At 37.5% G+C, this 21,269-nt stretch overlaps 1 protein-coding gene across 42 annotated transcripts in view; it reads left to right on the forward strand.

The window, feature by feature from the left end:
• Positions 1 to 21,269, forward strand: part of LOC113056336 (ankyrin-3-like) — a 146,476-nt gene that overhangs the window by 44,486 nt on the left and 80,721 nt on the right. For 12 of the 42 annotated variants that reach the window (XM_026223052.1, XM_026223026.1, XM_026223030.1 and 9 more), the window contains exon 1: positions 880 to 1,386. The exons of 2 other annotated variants lie outside the window; for them this stretch is intronic. In XM_026223052.1, the coding sequence (XP_026078837.1) occupies positions 1,264 to 1,386 (123 nt within the window). In that variant the 5' untranslated portion in view covers positions 880 to 1,263. Of the gene's footprint in view, positions 1 to 874; positions 1,387 to 15,527; positions 15,754 to 15,780; positions 15,897 to 15,964; positions 16,084 to 21,269 lie in introns of those variants that run through there. 28 more of the 42 variants (XM_026223020.1, XM_026223018.1, XM_026223019.1 and 25 more) reach the window with 14 other exon arrangements.

The following is a 21,269-nucleotide window of genomic DNA, read 5'->3' on the forward strand; positions in this document are numbered from 1 at the left end:
ACAATGAGGTGTAAAGCAACGAGTCTCATTGCAGAACGAGTTTCCATTTCATTTTTGTTGTGAGGGTGAATCTGTTCTTCCAATCCTCCCTTGAGCATGCACTGCAAAGAATAGTTTTTGTCTGTAGTGTTTCCAGTAAATATATCTAAACATCTATAAAACAAGATTTATTTGAGAAGCAAATCAATTAAGACTTTTTATAGATAATATATCATATATTTAGTTTTTCATATTTGATATTTCATGTTATTTGTATGTATGTATATATATATATATATATATATATATATATATATATATATATATATATATATATATATATATACGCTAATACCATATATTTTTGTTTTCTACCATATATTTTCTGTTTTGTTGAAGCTGACCACAATGAGGTAACTGCAAAAATTATATTCAACATGTTTGCAAGATAATCACTTAAAATGTAAATCTCTTAAGTATATATATATATATATATATATATATATATATATATATATATATATATATATATATATATATATATATATAAATGTAATTGTATGGAAAGAGCAGCATGAACATTCTTCAAAACAACATATTTTGTGTTCTTCAGAATCAAAATTAAATAAAAAAGAAACTTAATATCAAACACAGTAAAATGATCTTTCTTTCAGGCTATCTGAGCTTGGAAACAAAACCAATACTGATGATCATTTCCACATAAAACAATTTATTGTGCTCCATGGGAAAGCTCAAAACAGCAATGACGATTCAATACAGACGTCCCCCTGCGTGTGTGTGTGTGTGTCTGTGTGTGTGTGTACGCACGCATGTAAGGGCGTGTTAATCCACACACAGACCCCCCCCCCCCCCATTCCTCCCCTAACTAAGACACTTCCAGCCAGTGGTGAAGGATACGCGCGTAAGATTCCCCATCCCAGTTGCCTTCTGCCTATTCTCTTTCTCTCATCCCATCCCTCTTTCCGCGGCGCTCTGTCCCAGCTAACTGCACGGTGGGGATGGGTTCAGACAGTGCCAGAAGGACCTGGGAAAAAAATCACCAAGAGGAAAGCACCGTCTCCTTCAAGCCTTCATCTCCTCTCACACAAATGCAGTTTCCCAGCCTCAGCTCTTCGGTGGCTGCTCACAGGAACACATAGACCCTACAGAGGGTGCTTGGGAGAGATTTTTTCTGTCTTTGTGCTTTAGAAGGATTCTGTTTGGTCTTTATTGACTGGGAGACACTTCACTTTATGAAAGGATTTCTCACTTGAGCTTTGCGTCATGGCACACGCAGCATCCCAGATAAAGAAAAGAGCGGATTTGGAACTTACAGCAGCTGAGGAAGAAAGAGAGAAAGAGAGGAAGAAAAAGCCCAGGAAACGGTCCAGGGAGCCAAAGAAAAAGGTACCAATAGGTCATGACTCTGAGGGTGGTGGGTTTGACGCTGGCGTGCACGTTGGGTGGGATGACTAACAGCATCTTAAAGATCTGGGATGTCACTATGATGGACGTTACATTTCAGGAATTGTATTTGGAAATAAAAATAAGGCTTTCAAGCGGCTGGCTGGTAGACTGTAGTGATGCTGCTGTATCCTGTGGGGATAGGAAACGCTTATTTATAGGGCAAACATGTGCCTCGCAGAGAAGGCACACACTAAGAATGCAGATTAGTTTTTACTCTATATTGTTAACATTTCTCATCTTTATATATATATATATATATATATATATATATATATATATATATATATATATATATATATATATATATATATATATATAATGCCTTAGAGATATTATAGTCATTAATTTAACTTTAACAGGTTTAAAACACCAACCCATGTTTTTTAATTCCTTAGGATAAGAGGTTTTTGTAGATTAAAGTGGCGGTTGTCTTTTTTTTTTTTTAGCTGCGTGTGGGTGAGTGTGTTTTTGTCTGATCCGTGGTGGGATTTGGTATTCATGCTGATGCGTGACTGGTGACATTTTTATCGTGGGCCATGCATCCAGACCCCCAGGGGCTCACGAACCTTCTCCCACGGGTTTTTGTGAAAGATTACCCCCCACCCCCGTCCCAGCCAGCTTCAATCCCATTACAAACCCACATCAACCTATCCCATTAGTCACAGTTCATCGTTCAGCGTCTCGACCTATCTACATATGCATCTGCTTCTTTCTTGGCGGCTCTTTATAGAAATAACCAAAACATGGATGAAAGTGGTCAGAAATTCTTGGATATTTGTGGAAACCACTGTGTACGTTCTGTTGCAGTCTTGTTTGATTGTTAGTTATGTTTTACAAGAAAATACTATCTTAGTCTTTCTACTTCCACATTTCTTATTTAAAATTTTAAATTGTACTGAAAGGTTTGGTTTTAAATTAGTAAAGAATACCTTGGGAAAACAATTAGAACAATTTTCTCTCAGAAATTTGCGAGTAAATTTGAAACATAATTACAAGGAAACCCAAGTAATGCATTAAATCAAACTTGAAAGGCTAGCATTTTCTTGTAAAATGTCTTAGACTTTTGGAGCCCAGTTTAAGGTCTGTGGATCTGCTTCTAGAAATCCTTCTGTGATCAGACACGTTGATTAGTGGCCATCTTGATTTTACTACTAACATTTACACTAACATTTTTACAGTTTGAATGTGAGTTACATACACAAAAACACACTGCATGATGCTGGGGTGTCGTGAACGCAGTTGTTTATTCTACATACCGTATTTTCCGAACTATAAGTCGCACTTTTTTTTCATAGTTTGGCTGGTCCTGCGACTTATAGTCAGGTGTGACTTATTTATCAAAATTTATTTTACAATGAACCAAGAGTACTGAAATAAGAGAAATGAACCAATAGAAAACATTACCGTCTCCAGCCGCGAGAGGGCGCTCTATGCTGATCAGTTCTCCTGTAGTCTACATTGAAGACACAGAGCGCCCTCTCGTGGCTTTAGACTGTAGTGTTTTCTATTGGTTCTTGTTTCCAATTAAATGCGACTTATAGTCCAGTGCGATTTATATATGTTTTTTTCCTCATCATGACGTATTTTTTGGACTGATGCGACTCAGGTGCGACTTATAGTCTGAAAAATACGGTAGTAGCAAGACGTCTTGTCTATTGATAAATTACCAGTCAAAAGTTTGGAATAATTAAGATGTGTTGATGTTTTTGAAAGAGGTCTCTTATGGAGGCTGCATTTATGTGATCAAAAATACAGTAAAAATGGTAATATCAATATTTTGAATATAGCAATGTTAGAATGATTTCTGAAGGATCATGTGAGACTGACTGTATTTTTCATCAAATAAATGGTGAGCATAAGAAACTTATGACATTTGTTAATACAATCTAACCTGTTGGAGTGCTATTGTTCAGCTGTTGTGCATGTAGTTTGTAAGACAGGACACACTGTCCTCATGTGCTTCAGGATTGTTCCTGTCCTGGCAAGCTGACATTACTGGAGATGACGAGGAGTTTATGTGCGTATGCTTTTGGCAGTGTATCAGGTTTTGTGCTCAACGCACGGTTGTGGCACACAGGCAAACTAAAGAGGAAAAAATCCATATTCCGGTCTGATGCCTCCTGGCTTTTGGCAGCCCCTTGCTTTCGTCCTCTGCTTGAACAAATGAAAACAAACACTTAGACAGCTGGATGACTGCCCGCTTGTGGGATAGTTACGTTTGCCTACACTCATTTCTTCATTGTGCATTTGAAGCCTAACTTACAGCTTAATCTTTTAAATTATTTCTTTTAAAAAATTAAAAATAAATTACATCTGTCCCTCAGTTCCACTGTGCGTACTCAATAAGATTGATCTATTGATTTACTGATTGATTAATGTTATGTTAATTTAATTTGCTTATGAAGTGTGAAGAGCACCAGCAAAAATCAAGGTAAATATCACAAATTAGAATATTTATTTTAATACATTTCCAGTAATTTAATACATTTCCAATTAGGTTGTAATTTAGTACAATTATGCAAAACAAAATTATATTTTAATTGCTAACATGTATGCAGAATTATAAACAATATGTAACCCATTAAATATATTTAATTTCAGTAATAGTTTAATTATAATGCTATTTTTAACAATAGTTTAGATTAATTTAATAAACGTTTAATTTTAACAATAATATTCTTGCAACGCAATTATTCCAAACATGTTAAACATGGCATCCCCACTGCTGAATGCTATTACTCTAAACTTATAATTTCAGATAAAATTGGTAGTGGCAGTTTCCATATTACCTCCAGAACAAAAAAACTAAAAGTCGACTAAGACAAAAGTCTTGCCCCATAGAGTGCTTTACTGTAAACACAAGTTTGTTTGCGCTTAAAAACTGAGGAGCAAAACCAAATTATTCTAATGTAACACTTTTTGTTAAGCCTCATAATGGATTGCTTCAATTTACATAGAGACTGAGCGAGTGCTTATTTGAATCGGGAGATTTTGCCACCAGCACAGAGACATTAACCCCTAGCTGTTAATTATTTTTTGTTGGAGTGTCCTTTACCCCACCCTGTCTCATTTTCCTCCACCGCTGTCTTTACCTATTTATCTTTTTTAATGTGGGTGGGTTGAATTCAATATTGCTTACAGCCATGTATTGCTAAATGCAAATGTATTAAAGGGGGATGTGGTTTGGACCCCAGATATACACACATGAACACATGCTTCCACCAGCAGCATCATCACCCCCATCTTTTTGAGCAAACATGCCAAGCTGTTTCATTAATCCCCCGTCACTTATTAAGAGCCAACCTCATTTTTCACAGTCTCCACCCTCTTTTGCTTGCATTGTTTGAGGAGAGAGCACCAGGCTCCCCCAGGACCCTTTTTACCCCTGGAGCTGATGGGATACTTTGTCACCAGATACTGATTCAGATTTTTTTTTCCCTTCTCTCTAATCCTTTCATTCAATCTGTAATTGGTGCCAGAAAGGTCATTAAATATTTCTCTCTAAAATTAAAATCCTTAATACAAAAAGAGATATTTTGAAAGGTGTTCATGCTGTGTTCAAGTGGAAAATGGTGTTTTCTTTTTACATTGCATGGCTACAACTGTGATATTGCGTGTACAACAGTTTCACTGCACATGTAGAGAAATATATATACATATATATATATTTCTGTTTTGAAGATGTTTATATTGTCCCATCACTCTGTCGTCCTGCTTTTCTTGAGGCCAGGCTGTTCTAATGATAATATTGCATAATGCACATCCTGACATTTACAGTATACACCCATAATGGTGTAGTAACAGTATCCACCAGAAGGGGACCATACTTGATTTAAATGAGTGAGAGAAGCTGAGATTTAATGAGACAGAAAGCTGAAGAAAGCAATACAGGATATAAAAATGAGGTAAAGCCTAAATTTATATTGGGAGTGTAGAGAGAGAGAGATTATAAAACAGAGCGAGAGAAAGAGAGATGTGTGGCTCTTCTAGGTTCACTTTTAAATCACCGAGGACAGAAAGCTGATACAGCGTAAAATAGACGACGCAGTAAAATGAAAGAATCGTGCTTCATTTCCCAGTGCTGACACAAACACACACAGACTGCTTCATCTACATGAAATGAAGGGTTGCTGGTGTGTGTTGTGTGTAAACAGTGATTAGGTCTTGAGGTGGCACTGCTGGCACAAGCTCTGTCTGTTACAGCTCATTACTTCAGCTGCAGACGACCCAGATGATGTGAGCTGGTGACTACAGCTACCCGCTAAATGTGTATGCGTTAAATGTTTTATTACATTTTATTTTAGACATTTCTAATAATATATACAATGCAGAATCAAATTGTATGTCAAATAAAAACGCATTGTAGATTAGTGAGATTCCACAAAATTAAGAAACAGCAGAAAGCAAAAAAGCTGGATTTACTGGTTTATTTGAGATCAGAAAGCAAAAGCCGATGTTTATGCATCAGTGCAGATCAGTGTGGTTTCTGGAGAACGCAGGCATGTTTCTCCAGAGCTCCTGAGAGCCGCCCACTTTTTGCTGAGCTCTACAAACATCAGGGACAGAGACTGGCCTTATTTTTTCTTCTGTTCTGGTTAGCTGTTCATCAGCAGACAGGGGGAGTCAGTACACACTTCCTCCTGACAGTGAACTGCACGACCTCTTACTTATTACTTTTCGTGATTAAACTTCAGTGAGATCAAATCTGACGTTGTATTTATTTGCCATCCAAACAGAATGTGTATTGTATTTTGTTTCAGTTGTTGTCTGTGGAACCTGCTGTACAGCTCAGCATGGGATCTTACCAGCATCCACCTGTACCAGACCAGTATAAAGGTTTAACTCCTCACTGTATGCTGTTTTTGACGTGTGGCTCACATTTCATTCTAAAGCACTAATTGTTTTTTTTGACAGAATTTATCATCATATGTTAATGTATTCTGCAAAAAAATTGCTATTTTTGTGTACAACCTAATATTCTATTTATACACCGTTCAAATATACTTGGGGTCTGTAAAATTTTCTCAAATGTTTTTGAACCAAGGCTGCATTTATTTGACGTCAAATACAGTAAAAACTGTAATTTTTATGAAATGTTACTACAATTTACTGTTAAAATAACTGTTTTTTATATTAATATATTTTAAAATATAATTTAATCCTTCATTCTTTTTATGCTGAAACATTTCTTAATTATTATTATTATTGTTTCTTAATATTTTTGTGAAAACTTTGAAAACCCTTTTTCAAAAAGTATATATATATATACATACATATATATATATAATACATATTAAGCATCCTTGCATAATAAAAGTAATAATTTATTTAAAATAAAATCTTACCCCAAAACTTTGTCAATAGAAAGAAAGAAAGAAAATTCTTATTAAATCCTCATCCAGTAATCCAGAACAGGAGAAGGCATTTGAATTCATTGGTGGAAAAAAATGGGAACCCTGAAAGTTTAATGCTGACATTTCAGCCCAGGTCTCTCTTGAAAAATGGACATTAATCTCAAGGGAATAACCTTGTAAATTAAATATAGAATAATAATATTAATAATAAATCTTGGATCAGCATGAACATTCCTGCTTGTTGAAGCGAATCTTTTCAGCAGGGTTTTCCTCATGCTCGGGCAGTGAAGTTAACACTTCTGCTGTGGGGGAGCTCAGATGGACGGAAGAGGGAACAGAGCTGCTGGCCTCATTAATATCAGCTGCCAGTCAGAGTGTGTGTGTGTGTGTGTGTGTGATAGGTGAAAGCTGCACTGTACAGAGAGCGCAGAAATATCTCTACCTGACTGTCCAGAGAGTGTCCAGATTGTCTTGTTAAAGCACTGTTATGGGCATCACTGTGTCCTGATGAAAAGAAAGTCCTGCACTTTTCATACTGTGTGCACCTGCAGTCTTTGTCCTTGAACTACACACCAATGCATGATGGGCCTTTCTGCAGGGATTTTTAAGTCTTTTATCTACACTGAACATTTGTTTTTTCTTTTTCATTGTAGAAGAAATGTTGAAATGGATACCACCTGATAAATTGCAGGCTGGACAAGTGTGTGTGTGTTTTGTGTGTCTGACCAGTGGCGTGTGAAAAATGGAGGCTGTGATTGGGTGCAGAGGGGGCAGCTGAACCAAGAGACGCCCATCTGTGAAAACACGGTTGACTACTTTACCACACAATAACAATTGATTTATTACAATCATCAGACATAAGCCCGGTTTACAGTTTCTGAAATTAAATTACAGGTTTCTGTTGAAATGAATGCTGAATGTAAGTCTTTATTTTAAAAAAAAATTGAATATTGTGAAAAGGTTCAATACTGAAGACTCCTGGTGCCACACTCTAATCAAATAATTAACTCAAAACACCTGCAAAGCCTTTAAATGGTCTCTCAGTCTAGTTCTGTAGGCTACACAATCATGGGGAAGACTGCTGACTTGACAGTTGTCCAAAAAATGACCATTGACACCTTGCACAAGGAGGGCAAGACACAAAAGGACATTGCAAAAAAGATCTTTGTCCAAGCACATTAATAGAGAAGCGAAGGGAAAGAAAAGATGTAGTAGAAAAAAAGTGTACAAGCAATAATAACCATATCCTGGAGAGGATTGTGAAACAAAACCCATTCAAAATGTGGAGGAGATTCACAAAGAGTGGACTGCAGCTAAATATTATTATTTTCCTGTATTTTTCAGCAGATAAAAGCATCAGTGGTGAGAGATAAGAGTATAAATGTCGTCTTATTAGCATCATCTTATATTAGTTTAGCATCATCCGCCGCAATTATGCCACATTTAATCAATCAGAATCAAGTATTCCAGATTTGAATTTTGGATAGACATCTGAATTCCGGCTAACACTGATAAAGCTGATGTAATGTGTGTGAAAGAAGACATTGTGAAATGTTCTGAGCCATATGGATTTCATACTCTCAGACAGTATGAATAATGTAATGCTAATATGGTTAATATGAGCTGACTGCTATTCATTAGTCCAGGCCAGATCAGCTGGGACGCCTACCGTCTCTTGAGCTGGATTTAATGAGCTTTTATGCCTCAAATGGCATCGTCCTCTTATTCTGTGCTGCAAGCCAGTCAGGACAGGGATGTTTCGGTAATGATAATCAGTCTTAATGGGCTTCAAATGAGCAAAGAGTGGCACTGTAGCAGTGAGGTGATGATGATTGTGTGGTCAGCTCAGTAAGTCTCTGATGTCATGCCCACAGTTTGTTCTCTGAGGCCTAATGCATGATACACATAAAACCAGAGAGCTCTTGTGATAATTGCAAGCTCCAGACTGACTAAAAGTAATGGGGCAAAGCTTTTTATCGGTCTGCTGAGAAACAAAATAGTGTTTAAAAGGAATGTGGTTGATTGCATGAGCACTTCAGACTCTGAGGATAAATTAATCAGCTGAGTTTTAAGTCAAGCCTTTTGAAAATAGTAAAAGTGAGAGTCTTCTGTTTGAAGCACTTACTGTAGTAACAAGTAAAATACTGATTGAAAGAAGTTTGCATTTATTTGTTACAGTAAAATAGTAATATTGTGAAATATCATTACATTTAACTATTTTCTATTGTAATATATATATATATATATATATATATATTTTTTTTTTTTTTTTTCTGAGATAGAAGAGTTGAATTTTTAGTTGATTTGTTTTCAGTGTTGCCATGATTTTTTCCTTTCTTTTTCTTTGAAGAATTGAATGTTCAGTAGAACAACATTTATTTGAAATATAAATTTTTAGAACATTATACACAAATTTCCTGTCACGTTTGATAAATGTAATGTATCCTATTAAACAGAATGACTGACCCCAAACATTTGAGTGGTAATATATTTGTCCCTAGTGAATTTCGCCTAGTGTTCTATCTGCAAAATAATCCTTATTTATTATAATTGATATATTCTGACTTCCTACAAAAGGTTTTTCAAAAGAAAAGATGACTTTTTTCTCCTTTTTTATTGACTGATACGGTTGGAAATGGACAGGAAATTACTAGTTAGATGATTTCCAGGCCTGCAAAATCTGTGAAAATGATTTGAATTTAAATATTTTATTGGCTAGAAATTATGCGTTATTAGTCTCTATAAAATGATATTATAAAATATATTAAATTTTGAACATTTAAATGTAGAATTTAAAATAATAATAGTAATAATAATAATAATAATAATAATAAACATTTGTAATAATTCTCAACATAAACAATGAAACTTTTAAATGCAAATTAATTGATTGTAAAGTGTGGGCAACCTAATCATTTTGTTTTTGTACTTTCTATTTCTAATTTCTAGAACTATTACCTTTCTATAGACCTTTCTATTTTATATATGTACAGTTTCCTGTATATTTATGAACTGTTTCCTGTAGATATCTAGTAAACCAAATATTCTGTTAATCATTGTATGTATCTCAGTAATGTTCTAACTCTGACTCGCGGTCCTCTAGGTGTGTGTGTGTGTTTGTGCAGTTTGTTGGTTCTCTGGAGATCCGTCAGTGCTTTACTCCAGATGTACACTCTTATGTGTGCAGACCACATCTCACAGAATCATGGGAGTTTGTGTCATACATATCTAGAGGTTTGCACAGGGGCACAGAGCAGCAGAGGCAGCTGGACTGGCTAACAGATGTGTGTGCAAAAATATAGCAGTGTTATCATGAAGAAACTTTAGCTCTGAGTAAAGAATAATTTATTTGCAGATGCTACTTGTTTTGTTATTTTGACAGAAAGATTTGATGTGCTTTTCTGTTTCTTTATCTGTGAGTTGGTGGGTGAATCCCAATTCAAGTAATGGCACAGAGTAACTGCGATGCATACGGTGTCCCTTAACAGCAATCCTAGAGATCCAGCGGTATTTATTGACCTGACCTGGAGAGGTCAACATTTTGCTGTCATTTAACTTAATCCTACACAGAAAATATCCTGAACCAGTAACTGGATGACAATATAAGACTGCCATAATTCACTATATGGCACTGATGTTGCATGTGTTATTTCTGCACAAAACTTGAATTTAGCTCAAAAAGCACACACAATCCAACATGACCACCTTGTAATAGTGTATGCGTAACATATATGCTGTGTTATTTCTCTGCATCATGGACAATTTCCAGATCATCATGGCATTTTACCACTCGGTGTCTTTCAAATATTGTCTAAATGGATTTTCGGATAACGAGGCGCAGCACATAAACTAATATCATAGGTGTTTTTGTGGCCGTTCGGGGACTTCCATGTCATCTCGGTGAGTAAATTATCAGGAGGTTTTTATTCAGGAAGTGAACTAATCCTTTAAAACTAATTTTGGAAATATTTATTTACTTTAGTTCTCTTTCTGTGTACTGTATTTTCCGGACTATAATAATGTTAATAATGTATTGTATTAAGTGTCCATTTCATTATAATATTCAGATTTATCATAAATAATTGAACATGCACATGTATTTTAAGTTCCTTTAAAGAGGGGTAGAGGTGGGGTCACGTTTGAGCATTTAAAATTAAATTTTACTTGAAAGTAACGCAATAGTTACTTTCTTAAGTAACTAGTTACTTTAAAAATTTGTAACTGAGTTACTAATTTAGTTACTTTTTGGAAGAAGTAACTAGTAACTGTAACTAATTACTTTTTAAAAGTAACTTGCCCAACACTGGTAATTAAACATTCTACGCTTAACGTGGCTTAGGCTGATGCATTAAAATTATGTTTTTGATGTTTGCGTCACAAGCGATAAAGCATTGTACTCGCACAACTATTGTACTTCATTCTAAAGCAAATTAAAAGTTTCAAACAGGGCCCACTGGTACTACATGCACTTGGGCCCTGCAAACCCCAGCTACAGCCCTGTTTATTAATCATAAACATCTCGTGATTCAATAAATCAGACATAGTGAATCAAGTTAACAATCAGTGTTGGGCAAGTTACTTTTAAAAAGTAATTAGTTACAGTTACTAGTTACTTCTTCCAAAAAGTAACTAAATTAGTAACTCAGTTACAAATTTTTAAAGTAACTAGTTACTTAAGAAAGTAACTATTGCGTTACTTTCAAGTAAAATTTAATTTTAAATGCTCAAACGTGACCCCACCTCTACCCCTCTTTAAAGGAACTTAAAATACATGTGCATGTTCAATTATTTATGATAAATCTGAATATTATAATGAAATGGACACTTAATACAATACATTATTAACAGAAACATGAAACATTGTACACACATCTAAAAAAAAAAGTTGCTGTGGGACAAAGTGAGACTAGCCTCCAATCAAATGGCATGTATGTAGATATTATGTTTATATAGTGGATCAATGCAAATAACACGATAGATTTTTGGGAACTTTTGATATTTCCTTTTATTGTTTCTTTAATTTCTTGAAGGAAAAAGTAATGTATATACTTCTATTTAGAGAAGGCTACTTTTAGATTATTTGGGCTCGTCGCCATACCTGTCTCTCGTTGACTGACTGGCTTGTGTTGTTCGTTGTGTGTCCTGTCCTGTCCGATGATGGGTCGTTCGCGAATGAGCGTTAGTGATGATGGATCGACTCGTTCGCGAATGAGCTTTTGATGAGTCGTTCGCGATTCGCGAATGAGCCGACTCTAAGAGCCGGCTTTTTTAGTTGAACTTCGGGAGCTGGCTCGCATATCTGAAGAGCCAACTCTATTTTTTCAAATTTAGCCTATAGAAATTAAATAATTATGTAATAAAAATTGAAATATTATAGTCAAAGTCATTTAAAGAGCCGTTTGTGAGCCAAAGAGCCGGCTCTTTTCAGTGAGCTGAGTCAAAAGAGCCGAATTCCCATCACTACTATGCGTGCTTTCGAAAACCCGCCCAACTCTACCTCTGATTGGCTTACAATGAAATTTTACTCTACCTCAGCCAATCGTCAGCATTTATGCGCTTGTCTCGTGCTCTGCCCACTAACCAAGGAAGAACAGTAAAAAAAAGTATTTGCCTCTCGCTCAGAGATCTAGTTGGTCTGATGAAAAAAAAAAACAGCTTCATCATCAGTTATAGTAACGCGCCGCATTTTTTGGCAGTAACGGTAACGGCGTTATTAAGATGAGAAGAGTAATCAATTAGATTACTCGTTACTGGAAAAAGTAATGCCGTTAGTAACGCCGTTATTTATAACGCCGTTATTCCCATCACTGTTAACAATAAACAACTTTGTATTATAATGAAGGCTTTGTAAACCGGCACATCGTTTTTAGCTTTTTAAACAACATCCTCCATCCTACACCAACTACGCACACATTTCCTATCATTTATGTCTATGAAAGACGATCGAACCAATCAGAGTAGGTATGGGGCGGGGCAATGCATGCAGCCCCGCCTCGATCTGCATTCTGCAGCCAGGTGTCTTGGACTGACACATACGAACCGTGCACATACAATCCCCATATACAGATTACACTGTTTCAAAATATCTGTTTTAGAGAGTATTCACACAAATGTAATCTGATTAATGTCTTATGTAAACATTTGGTTAGCTGTTAATGTCTAAAGGCATTGCTGCACTATAGTTCCAGAAGGCTATACAGCATGCACAATCACCTCATCCTTGGGGTGCTGCCTTTACTGTAATGAACAGTGTTAATAAATGCTAGAGCTAAAAACCAATTTAAAGAAATGCTGCTTTTTCTAAAACAATTTTTTTTAAAAATGAAAGAAATTATGTTTTTTTGTGTGTGCATATTTTCACTCAGTAGTCATTTTATCTTTCATGCACGACTTCTGTCAGCTTTGCAAGAGGTGCTGAGCCGCCCCCGTTCTGCTGCCTATCCTGCTGAAAATTAATGGGGATCTCATGGTTGTACTGTAACAGCATCCCTCCCAACTTAGTTTATTATGTATATTAATAAAATAAAGTAATGGATAATTACAAGTACAGGTAAGCAGATAAAAACGAGCCGGGCAAAGTGCCAGCTGAGCAATTTCTCTTTTCCTGACTGCCTCTGATGGCCAGTATGAGTCTGCCTTATAATATTTAGCATAGTTATTAACGATGGCACTTCAAGTGAAAAAGATCATCCTCTGTGTCTTTTTTAACTACTCCGCAAATTCCATTTCAGGGCTCACGTCCGCTCTGCAGTGAGGGTTGGGTTGCTATGGCAACACTGCACTACTGAGGAGGCATACAGATCCTCAGCTTGTGTCCCTCTGTATTTAAATGTGTGTTTTTGAGGTCAGTGTTCAGTAAACATGAGCATCTGTCTGTGATCATGAGTGGAGCATTGATTTGATGAGTTAATACTGGTATTTTGTTTTTGGACCAAAGGACTAATCAGGACAAGCATTTCTTTATTACTAATGTTTCCCTTTTGTTTTCTGATTTGAAGGCCATTGGTGTATTTTTTTGTTAAAATACTTTCTCCTGTCTCAGCTTTTAGAGACAACTATGATAACGCCAAGTGACTCTGTTGCTCTATCAAGACATAGCCGTGTTTGTGTGAGAATCCAGTCACGCTGACTCAGAAACACTGACTTTCTGTTTGTTTTACCAGTGTAAGACAGTGAGTGTTCGGGAAACATGTTTGGAAAAGTTTTTTTTTTAAATAATTTTTTTACTATTGACCCAACTGTTGAGCTCCTCTCCACTTTGTTACTAATTTTATGGTTTACAGAAGGCTTCATAGAAATTAATTGAATAAATGATTTGTTTTAGTAAAACGTGCATATAAAGTGGTAAAATAATTAAATAATAAGCTTACTTGGGCTGTAATATGAAGTAATATTGCAAGGTATAGCCGTGGTACTTTTTAGAAAGTTTGAAAGAACTACATTTATTTAAATAGCAATCTTTTGTAACATTCTAAATATATTTACTATCAAGTATATTTACTTGATCAATTAAATAGTTTTCCTGAATTAAAGTATTCATTTATATATATATATATATATATATATATATATATATAAAATGTGTGTGTGTGTGTGTGTGTGTGTGTGCACTTTAAGTACGAATATGTACTAAAAGGTACATGTTAGTACCTTTAAAATACACATTTAGGGGTACAGAGATGTACTTTTTCTATCTTAGGTACCTGCCTCTCTGACACCTTAGTACCATTTTTAAATGTTGAAAAGAAGTTTAATCAACAAAGTATTTGGACACTTAATACACAATAAAAAATATGTATTTATATATATTTATAGATAAAAAAAAATCACATATATCTATATATTTATAGATAAAAAAATCACATTCAAGTTCATTGGTTCCAAAATAAACAAATGACCGAAAACCTGTCTCAGAAAAGTACAGTTAGTTGAACAGTAAGAAAATCAAATTCATATTTTTTTTTTTCTTTTTGCAGATTCCGCTTGGTTTTATAGTTTGTATCTAATGCATTAAAATTCAGACATTTTTAAGTGCCAACAACAATAATTTACCATAAAACTGCTTTTTAAACTATTCAAACATACAGATCCTCCATAGCATTACACTGAACAGCAAAAGCTTTTCTGATAATATAACAGCAACAGTTGCTAAGATAGGATTGGTCAGTGATGTTTTTAAGGTGGGGCTTAGTGAAGATCAGTTCAGTTTGGTGACATAACTGGTGCACAAATGACACACTTCAACTTTAAGCAGCCATTTAACTAACATTGTTTTTAAAGATGTTTCTTTTTTGACAGTGTGATGTAATATCTAGTCTCAAACTGTGAACAGGTGAGGCTTTTTCAAATTTCCACTGTGAATTACTGCCGGTGGCATTGATTTAATTAATGAGATGGGTGACTGGAAGGGTACAAGGGTAGGAATGTGTGTGTGTGTGTGTGTGTGTGAGACGAGGGGGTTGGCTGGTGCTGGTGGTGTAATGTTGCTGATGCGGGCAGAGACTGCTGCAACCTCCCGGAGCACTGCGAGCAGGAGAGAGAGAGAGGGATAAAAGACAGGGGCAAACTAGTCCAGTCTAGTCCAGAGGCACTGAGGTGCTGATTGGCAGAGCCTGGATCAGGGCTATACCGCATGCGCTCATAATACCTGAGGAAATGCCCCCAAATCCCCCTTAAGCTGGGCTGCTGTACTCCAGCATGGCTGACTGGCTCCTAACAGTAGCGGCGGGTTGAGTTGTGCTGAATCTGTCCGCCTGTGCCGGTGTATTTGTGCAGCGGAGGGGACGGGAGGGGGGCACGTAAAAAGAGCTGATAAGCAGGATGACAATAAGACTCGAGCAGGACAGATTCCAGTCAGGGAGGCCTGCTGCATGGAGGGGCCTGCTGCTATTTCGGTCCACCAGATCATGATTACACTCAGCCAGGAGAGAGACCACTAGTGCCTACAAATATGGTAAGTGCCGTCCCATCCGATAAAGTATGCAGAGCTGCTTGGAGCAGTGGGTGACAGCTGGGAACGGCTAACAGTGCTAATGTCCCGCATCCGTATTGATGATAAAGTGGATTTATGCGGCACATAGGGTAATAATGCTAACCGTATGTAGTACCCTAACTTCCTTTTTACATAGTCATAGTATCTTAAAGTTTACACGGACTGTTTTCAGTTTTCAGCTTTAATGCATCTCCAGAGTGGCCGATTCCAAATTCTAGCTCATTGATTACCGGGATCGTTCAGGACTGCAGGGCAAACATTGCAATGGAGGATGGAATAGATGTGCAATCAGTAAGTTCTACTGTGAAACAATGTTAAAAGGTTGAAGCTGGCGGGTTTGATCTTGTCCGGGGTTAGATGTGCAGTTTGGCTGAGTGCAGATGGTGTGGTGTTTACGGGGCATGGTTGGACTGTAGTGGTGCAGTGCTCGAAAGGGCTCCGGTTGCAACAGTGCAACAGGAAGGCAGTGGGACGTTTCGACTGTGAGCTTTTAATTTAGATTGATGTAAGTCTGATCTTCATTCAGTGCAGAGGCTGAATTCTGCACGCAGTCCAGTTTGTTTGAGTGTGAATTGGATTGTGTATCAGGTTCTGTTGAACTGTCTAACTGACTAACCTGGTTCTCTGTGATAGTTGTTGACTGATATGGGTGATTAAATGACCGATGCCAATTTCTCAGGTCACATTCCCATAAAACATTATACTTTCACAAAACCTTGCTTCAGTGTTATTAATATTTGGTATAATAATATTATTTAACATTTATCAGTCATGTGGTGCAACCAGCGTTGTTTTTCAGATGTGTTGTTCTACAGTTGTCAGTGTGAACTAACTTTGTAAGCTGCTTTCCCACGGTTTGGCCAGCATGAGGATTTCCTCAAAGCATTTACAATACGGATTTGCCCAAGATCATGTAACATGGAATCACATCTTATAGCAGTGCATCTGCATACAATAATGTTCTCAACAGCTGCCTGATGCCTCGAACATTGTCTGAGAGGAATGCTGGATTTGGTACACACTCTTGACTATACCAGTTGCCCACCCAGTCACTGGTTCAACTAGAAAAAAGCACAATATTGTGGCTCCTTTAAATTTTGTAATACATTTCTTATTGTGCCTATTCATCAATGCACTTTATCCTATAGTACTATTTTTTTTTTTTTTTAAACCAATGGATTTGAAAGAGACATTACCACTTAAATATGTCTAGATACCCTTGAGGGAAAAACCTTCAGCTTCCACATTCCGATCAAATAGTGTGGTCAAAACTGGGCTTCAAACATGTTGTAAAAATGGATTATTGTGATGCAAAGTTGAATTTTCAGCAGCCATTTAGTCTTCAGTGTCACATGATCCTTCAGAAATCAATCTAATATGCAGTATAATATAAATAAGGAAAAGTCCCTTTTAAAAGGAAAGATGGTATGATTATGTTTAGCCATAGGAATCTGAACACCTATACCTTTATTTTAATTCTCTGTGCTTTATGAGATTTGTATCTAAGTGACACAGGATGCTGTTTCATTCTGCAGTCCTGTTCTATCTGCACTCCACACTGAAGAGCATCAGGAATGAGGACAGACACATCACACACTCAGCTCTCTTCATGCATGCATTGTTATCTTTTAGCACACTGCTATAGTGTCAATTGACAGCTTTTCTCTATAGCTTAAAACACCTCACTCACTCGCCTCCCTGCAGACAACTCCAATTATAAAGACAAACAACGTGTGTGTGTGTGTGTGTGTGTGAGAAGAATCAGTGGATGTGCTCATCCGACTTTTTTGTTGCTGTAAAGGGAACGTTTCTGATGACTGCATAATCTCCATAACTTGCATTACATGTTTTGCTTGTAATATGGATGAAGCAGGCGTCTGTACAGATCATGGCTTGTTCTTGTCTTGCATACTGATTTACATTTGTTATAATCTCAATCAGGGCTCTGAACCGGTTCAAGGAACGAAATCGAAAACCGGAAACGAATGAAATTTAGACAGGAACAGAACCAGAACCAGAAACAGAAACAAAATCAAATTTTATAGTTCCCAACAGAATCGAAAAATTTGAAATGGCCATTAACTGGTTAATAATGTTATTTTATCGTTCCATTTAATATTTGAAATTTGCTGTAAACAATCACAAAATTCCAGCAGTAAGTACGGCATATGCAAATGTGACGGTGAAGCCAATGAGTGAAATGTCTGCTCAGCTGTGAACTCATCATAGGCAAGTCTCAATGACAATGCACCGCCTTCAGGGCCAGATTAAGACCAAATTGGGCCTGAGATGCTGCAGCGCATAAAGGGCATTGGTGCATGTGCATTCAACACTCAAACGCCAGCATGCTTAGCCTTTCCTGCCCAACTGAGGACCACAGCTTTCCTTTGATTATTCCCAACTTTGAGAAGCTCCGCTCGCTGAAGTTATGGACACCATCATCCACAGATAGATGCGCAACCCAATTTCGACATTTGGAAACGTTTGAGAAAGATTCAACGATGACAAAAGCTCGTACGAGCTGTGCTGATTCGTTCACAGTCACCGGTTTCTGAGTGCTCATAAATGCAATAAATTGTATCAGCTAATTTTGACTGATTAATAATCAGTTAAACGGTTTAAAAAGACATTTACTTTCAGTAAATTATCAAAATAATTAAAAAGGTTTGCTGTATGGTTAAAATATGATATGCGTGTGTGTATATATATATATATATATATATATATATATATATATATATATATATATATACAATATACATATATAAATATACAATATACAAAAAAAGATTATTTCATTCAGAAATAGACATAATGCAGACACAAAATGTTTACAAACATTAGGCTATAATAAACAGTGTAAACATATGCTGCCACCACCATGCTTCACTGTTGGGACTGTATTGGACAGGTGATGAGCAGTGTCTGGTTTTCTCCACACATAGTGCTTAGAATTAAGGCCATCATCAGACCAGAGAATCCTTCAGGTGTTTCTTTAGCAAACTCCTTGGGGGCTTTCATGTGTCTTGCACTGAGGAGAGGCTTCCGTCAGGCCATTCTGCCATAAAGCCCCGACTGGTGGAGGGCTGCAGTGATGGTTGACTTTCTACAACTTTCTCCCATCTCCCGACTGCATCTCTGGAGCTCAGCCACAGTGATCTTTGGCACATTACACATTAAAGTGCTTCTCATGTGTGCTTGTTTACATCAGAGCCGCTTTCAAGCAGCATACAGCGATGTTGGTCATTTTAAGCAGCTGATGGGAATACTATTCTTAAAATGCATTCCAAATTCTGAATAATTTGTAATGTATATTTATTCACGGTATTAGCGTGTGTGTTCCTGTAATGCTTCTGCTTGGCCTCTGTGCTGGCAGGAGAGATTTTGCTTCACTGTGTTTTAGCCTCTCGAGTTCATTTCACCTTTTGGTCTTTTATAAATGAGGGAGGCTTCTTTGTAGTGACACATTTATCAAGTTCCTTGTTCTTTTTAAGAAATATCTTGTTTTCTAAATCTATACATGAGCCTGCCAGGATACTGAACAAATAATTTTGGATTAAATTTATGTATACTCTACAAAAAAATACCCCCGATAAATCAGTTTTGTCTAGTAGCTAGTGACATTTTTGACATTTGACAATATATTTATCTCATTTATTGCTCTTTTTTATATCTGATTATATGTATTTTGAAAGAACATAACTTAACATAATTTTTTATTTGTTGTATTTGCAGTATTTCATTGTTTATTTCAGACTCTGTCCCGTGTTTTGTGTGTTCTCGTCCCCCTTTTGTTCCTTCTAGGTGTTTCCTATGTAGTTTCATTAGTCCCAGGTGTTCCTCGTCCTCCCCTCATCAAGTCATGTATTTAATGTGTTCCCTGGGTTGAGTTCACTGTTGGCTGTTGAAATGTCTTCAGAGTTCCTGTGTTTTCCACGTCTTTTAATTAAAATTCCATGTTGAAAATTTATTTTTAGCATCTCCTTGCTCCTCGATCCCTGTAACGTGACAAAACAGCCGACTGAAAAAGTAAGCGGTGCCTTTTCTCCGTTTTTCCCCGTTGTTTAAAAGTTTTGTTTTCCTTATCGCGTTGTGCCTTATGGGTAAATGAGCAATGTTCATCGCTGTGGCTCATGCGAGCCATGTCCTGGTAACGTATGCGCTGGCATTTGCCTTCATGCTCTTGCCAGCTCCCTCGAGGGGGAAACCCTGGTGATGCTGTTCCGGATCGGGATGACTTACTATCACCCTGCGGAGCTCCCAGACACCACTAAACTCGGCTGGAAGGAGGCACCCGGTGTCTGGAGAGACACTGATCCAATCCTGATCCAGGAAACATCAGCCGGCCGGCCCCAAGTCAAGACCACTGCTGTCTGTGGCTCACCCAATCCTGCGTCTGGTTCATATGGTAAGCCAAAAGGACATTAATGTGGCAAGTCCAACGTACATTAATGTGGCAAGCCTCAAAAAGCCCAAGAGCTCACTCCAGTGCTCGCTCCTAGTAAACGCCTTCCAGTGTGCCCTCCATTGCATGCTCCTCCAGAGCTCACTCCAGTGTCGACTCTAGCCCCAGAGCTTGCTACAATGGCGAACCAGGCCCCAGATTTTGCTCCAGTCTTGGCGCAGACCATGCCTTTTCCCCCCAGTCCAGAAGAGGAAACTAGGGGTGAGTAGAAGGGTGTCTGCTCATGCCCCAGAGTTCGCTGCAGTGTCAGCCCAGCCCCAGGACATTGCCCAGGTTAGGCTCCTGTTCCTGAGTCAAGCCCAGGGAGGGCTCCTGATTCCCCAAGTATTTTTGGTTTGGGGTGGGCGAGGGGTTTTATTATTAAGGCTCCAGTCATAGAGGCCGAGGCGGGACTTGGGGCCGTGGCCACGGAGGCTGGTTCGCCATGGTCACACATGTCCCCTGCTCCGCCATAGTCACCCTGAGTTGGGTACCGCTTACTGTCCCATGTCTGTCCTGAGGGACCTCCAGACCGCCCATCCCCTCTCCCTTTTGGATGTTATGTGGCATGAGGTCATGCCTTCCAGAGGCGGACGTTATGTCAGACTCTAGGCGTTTCTCAATGTCAAGGATACTTCCTTGGTATGACTGATCCTTCCAAGTCACTTCCTTCAGAGGCTAGGTGAGACTCCTCTTTAGCATACAGAGAACACGTAAATGGAACAGGCTAGCAAGTGCACGTAATTGCGTCATTACGTCAGTGAAAAGGTCCGTTTGAATAACGCTCTGAATGGTATCATTAAATTACGTTGGACAACTTAACTAGTTATTTATAAAAGAAATGCCGTTGACGCAACCAATTGTTAAATGACATGTCCGGTTCAGTTAACTATTTGTTTTTGTATAATTTACAATATCAATACGGTAGTAATTTGAACTGGCATTTAAACGTCAAACTATATTTATATTTACTAGAGTTATAACAAATGTTTGGTAACGTAAATAAAAACGGTTAACGCTCCGACTACGTTAA

The sequence above is a fragment of the Carassius auratus genome, chromosome 37, assembly GCF_003368295.1.
Source record: "Carassius auratus strain Wakin chromosome 37, ASM336829v1, whole genome shotgun sequence".
Lineage (NCBI taxonomy): Eukaryota > Metazoa > Chordata > Actinopteri > Cypriniformes > Cyprinidae > Carassius > Carassius auratus.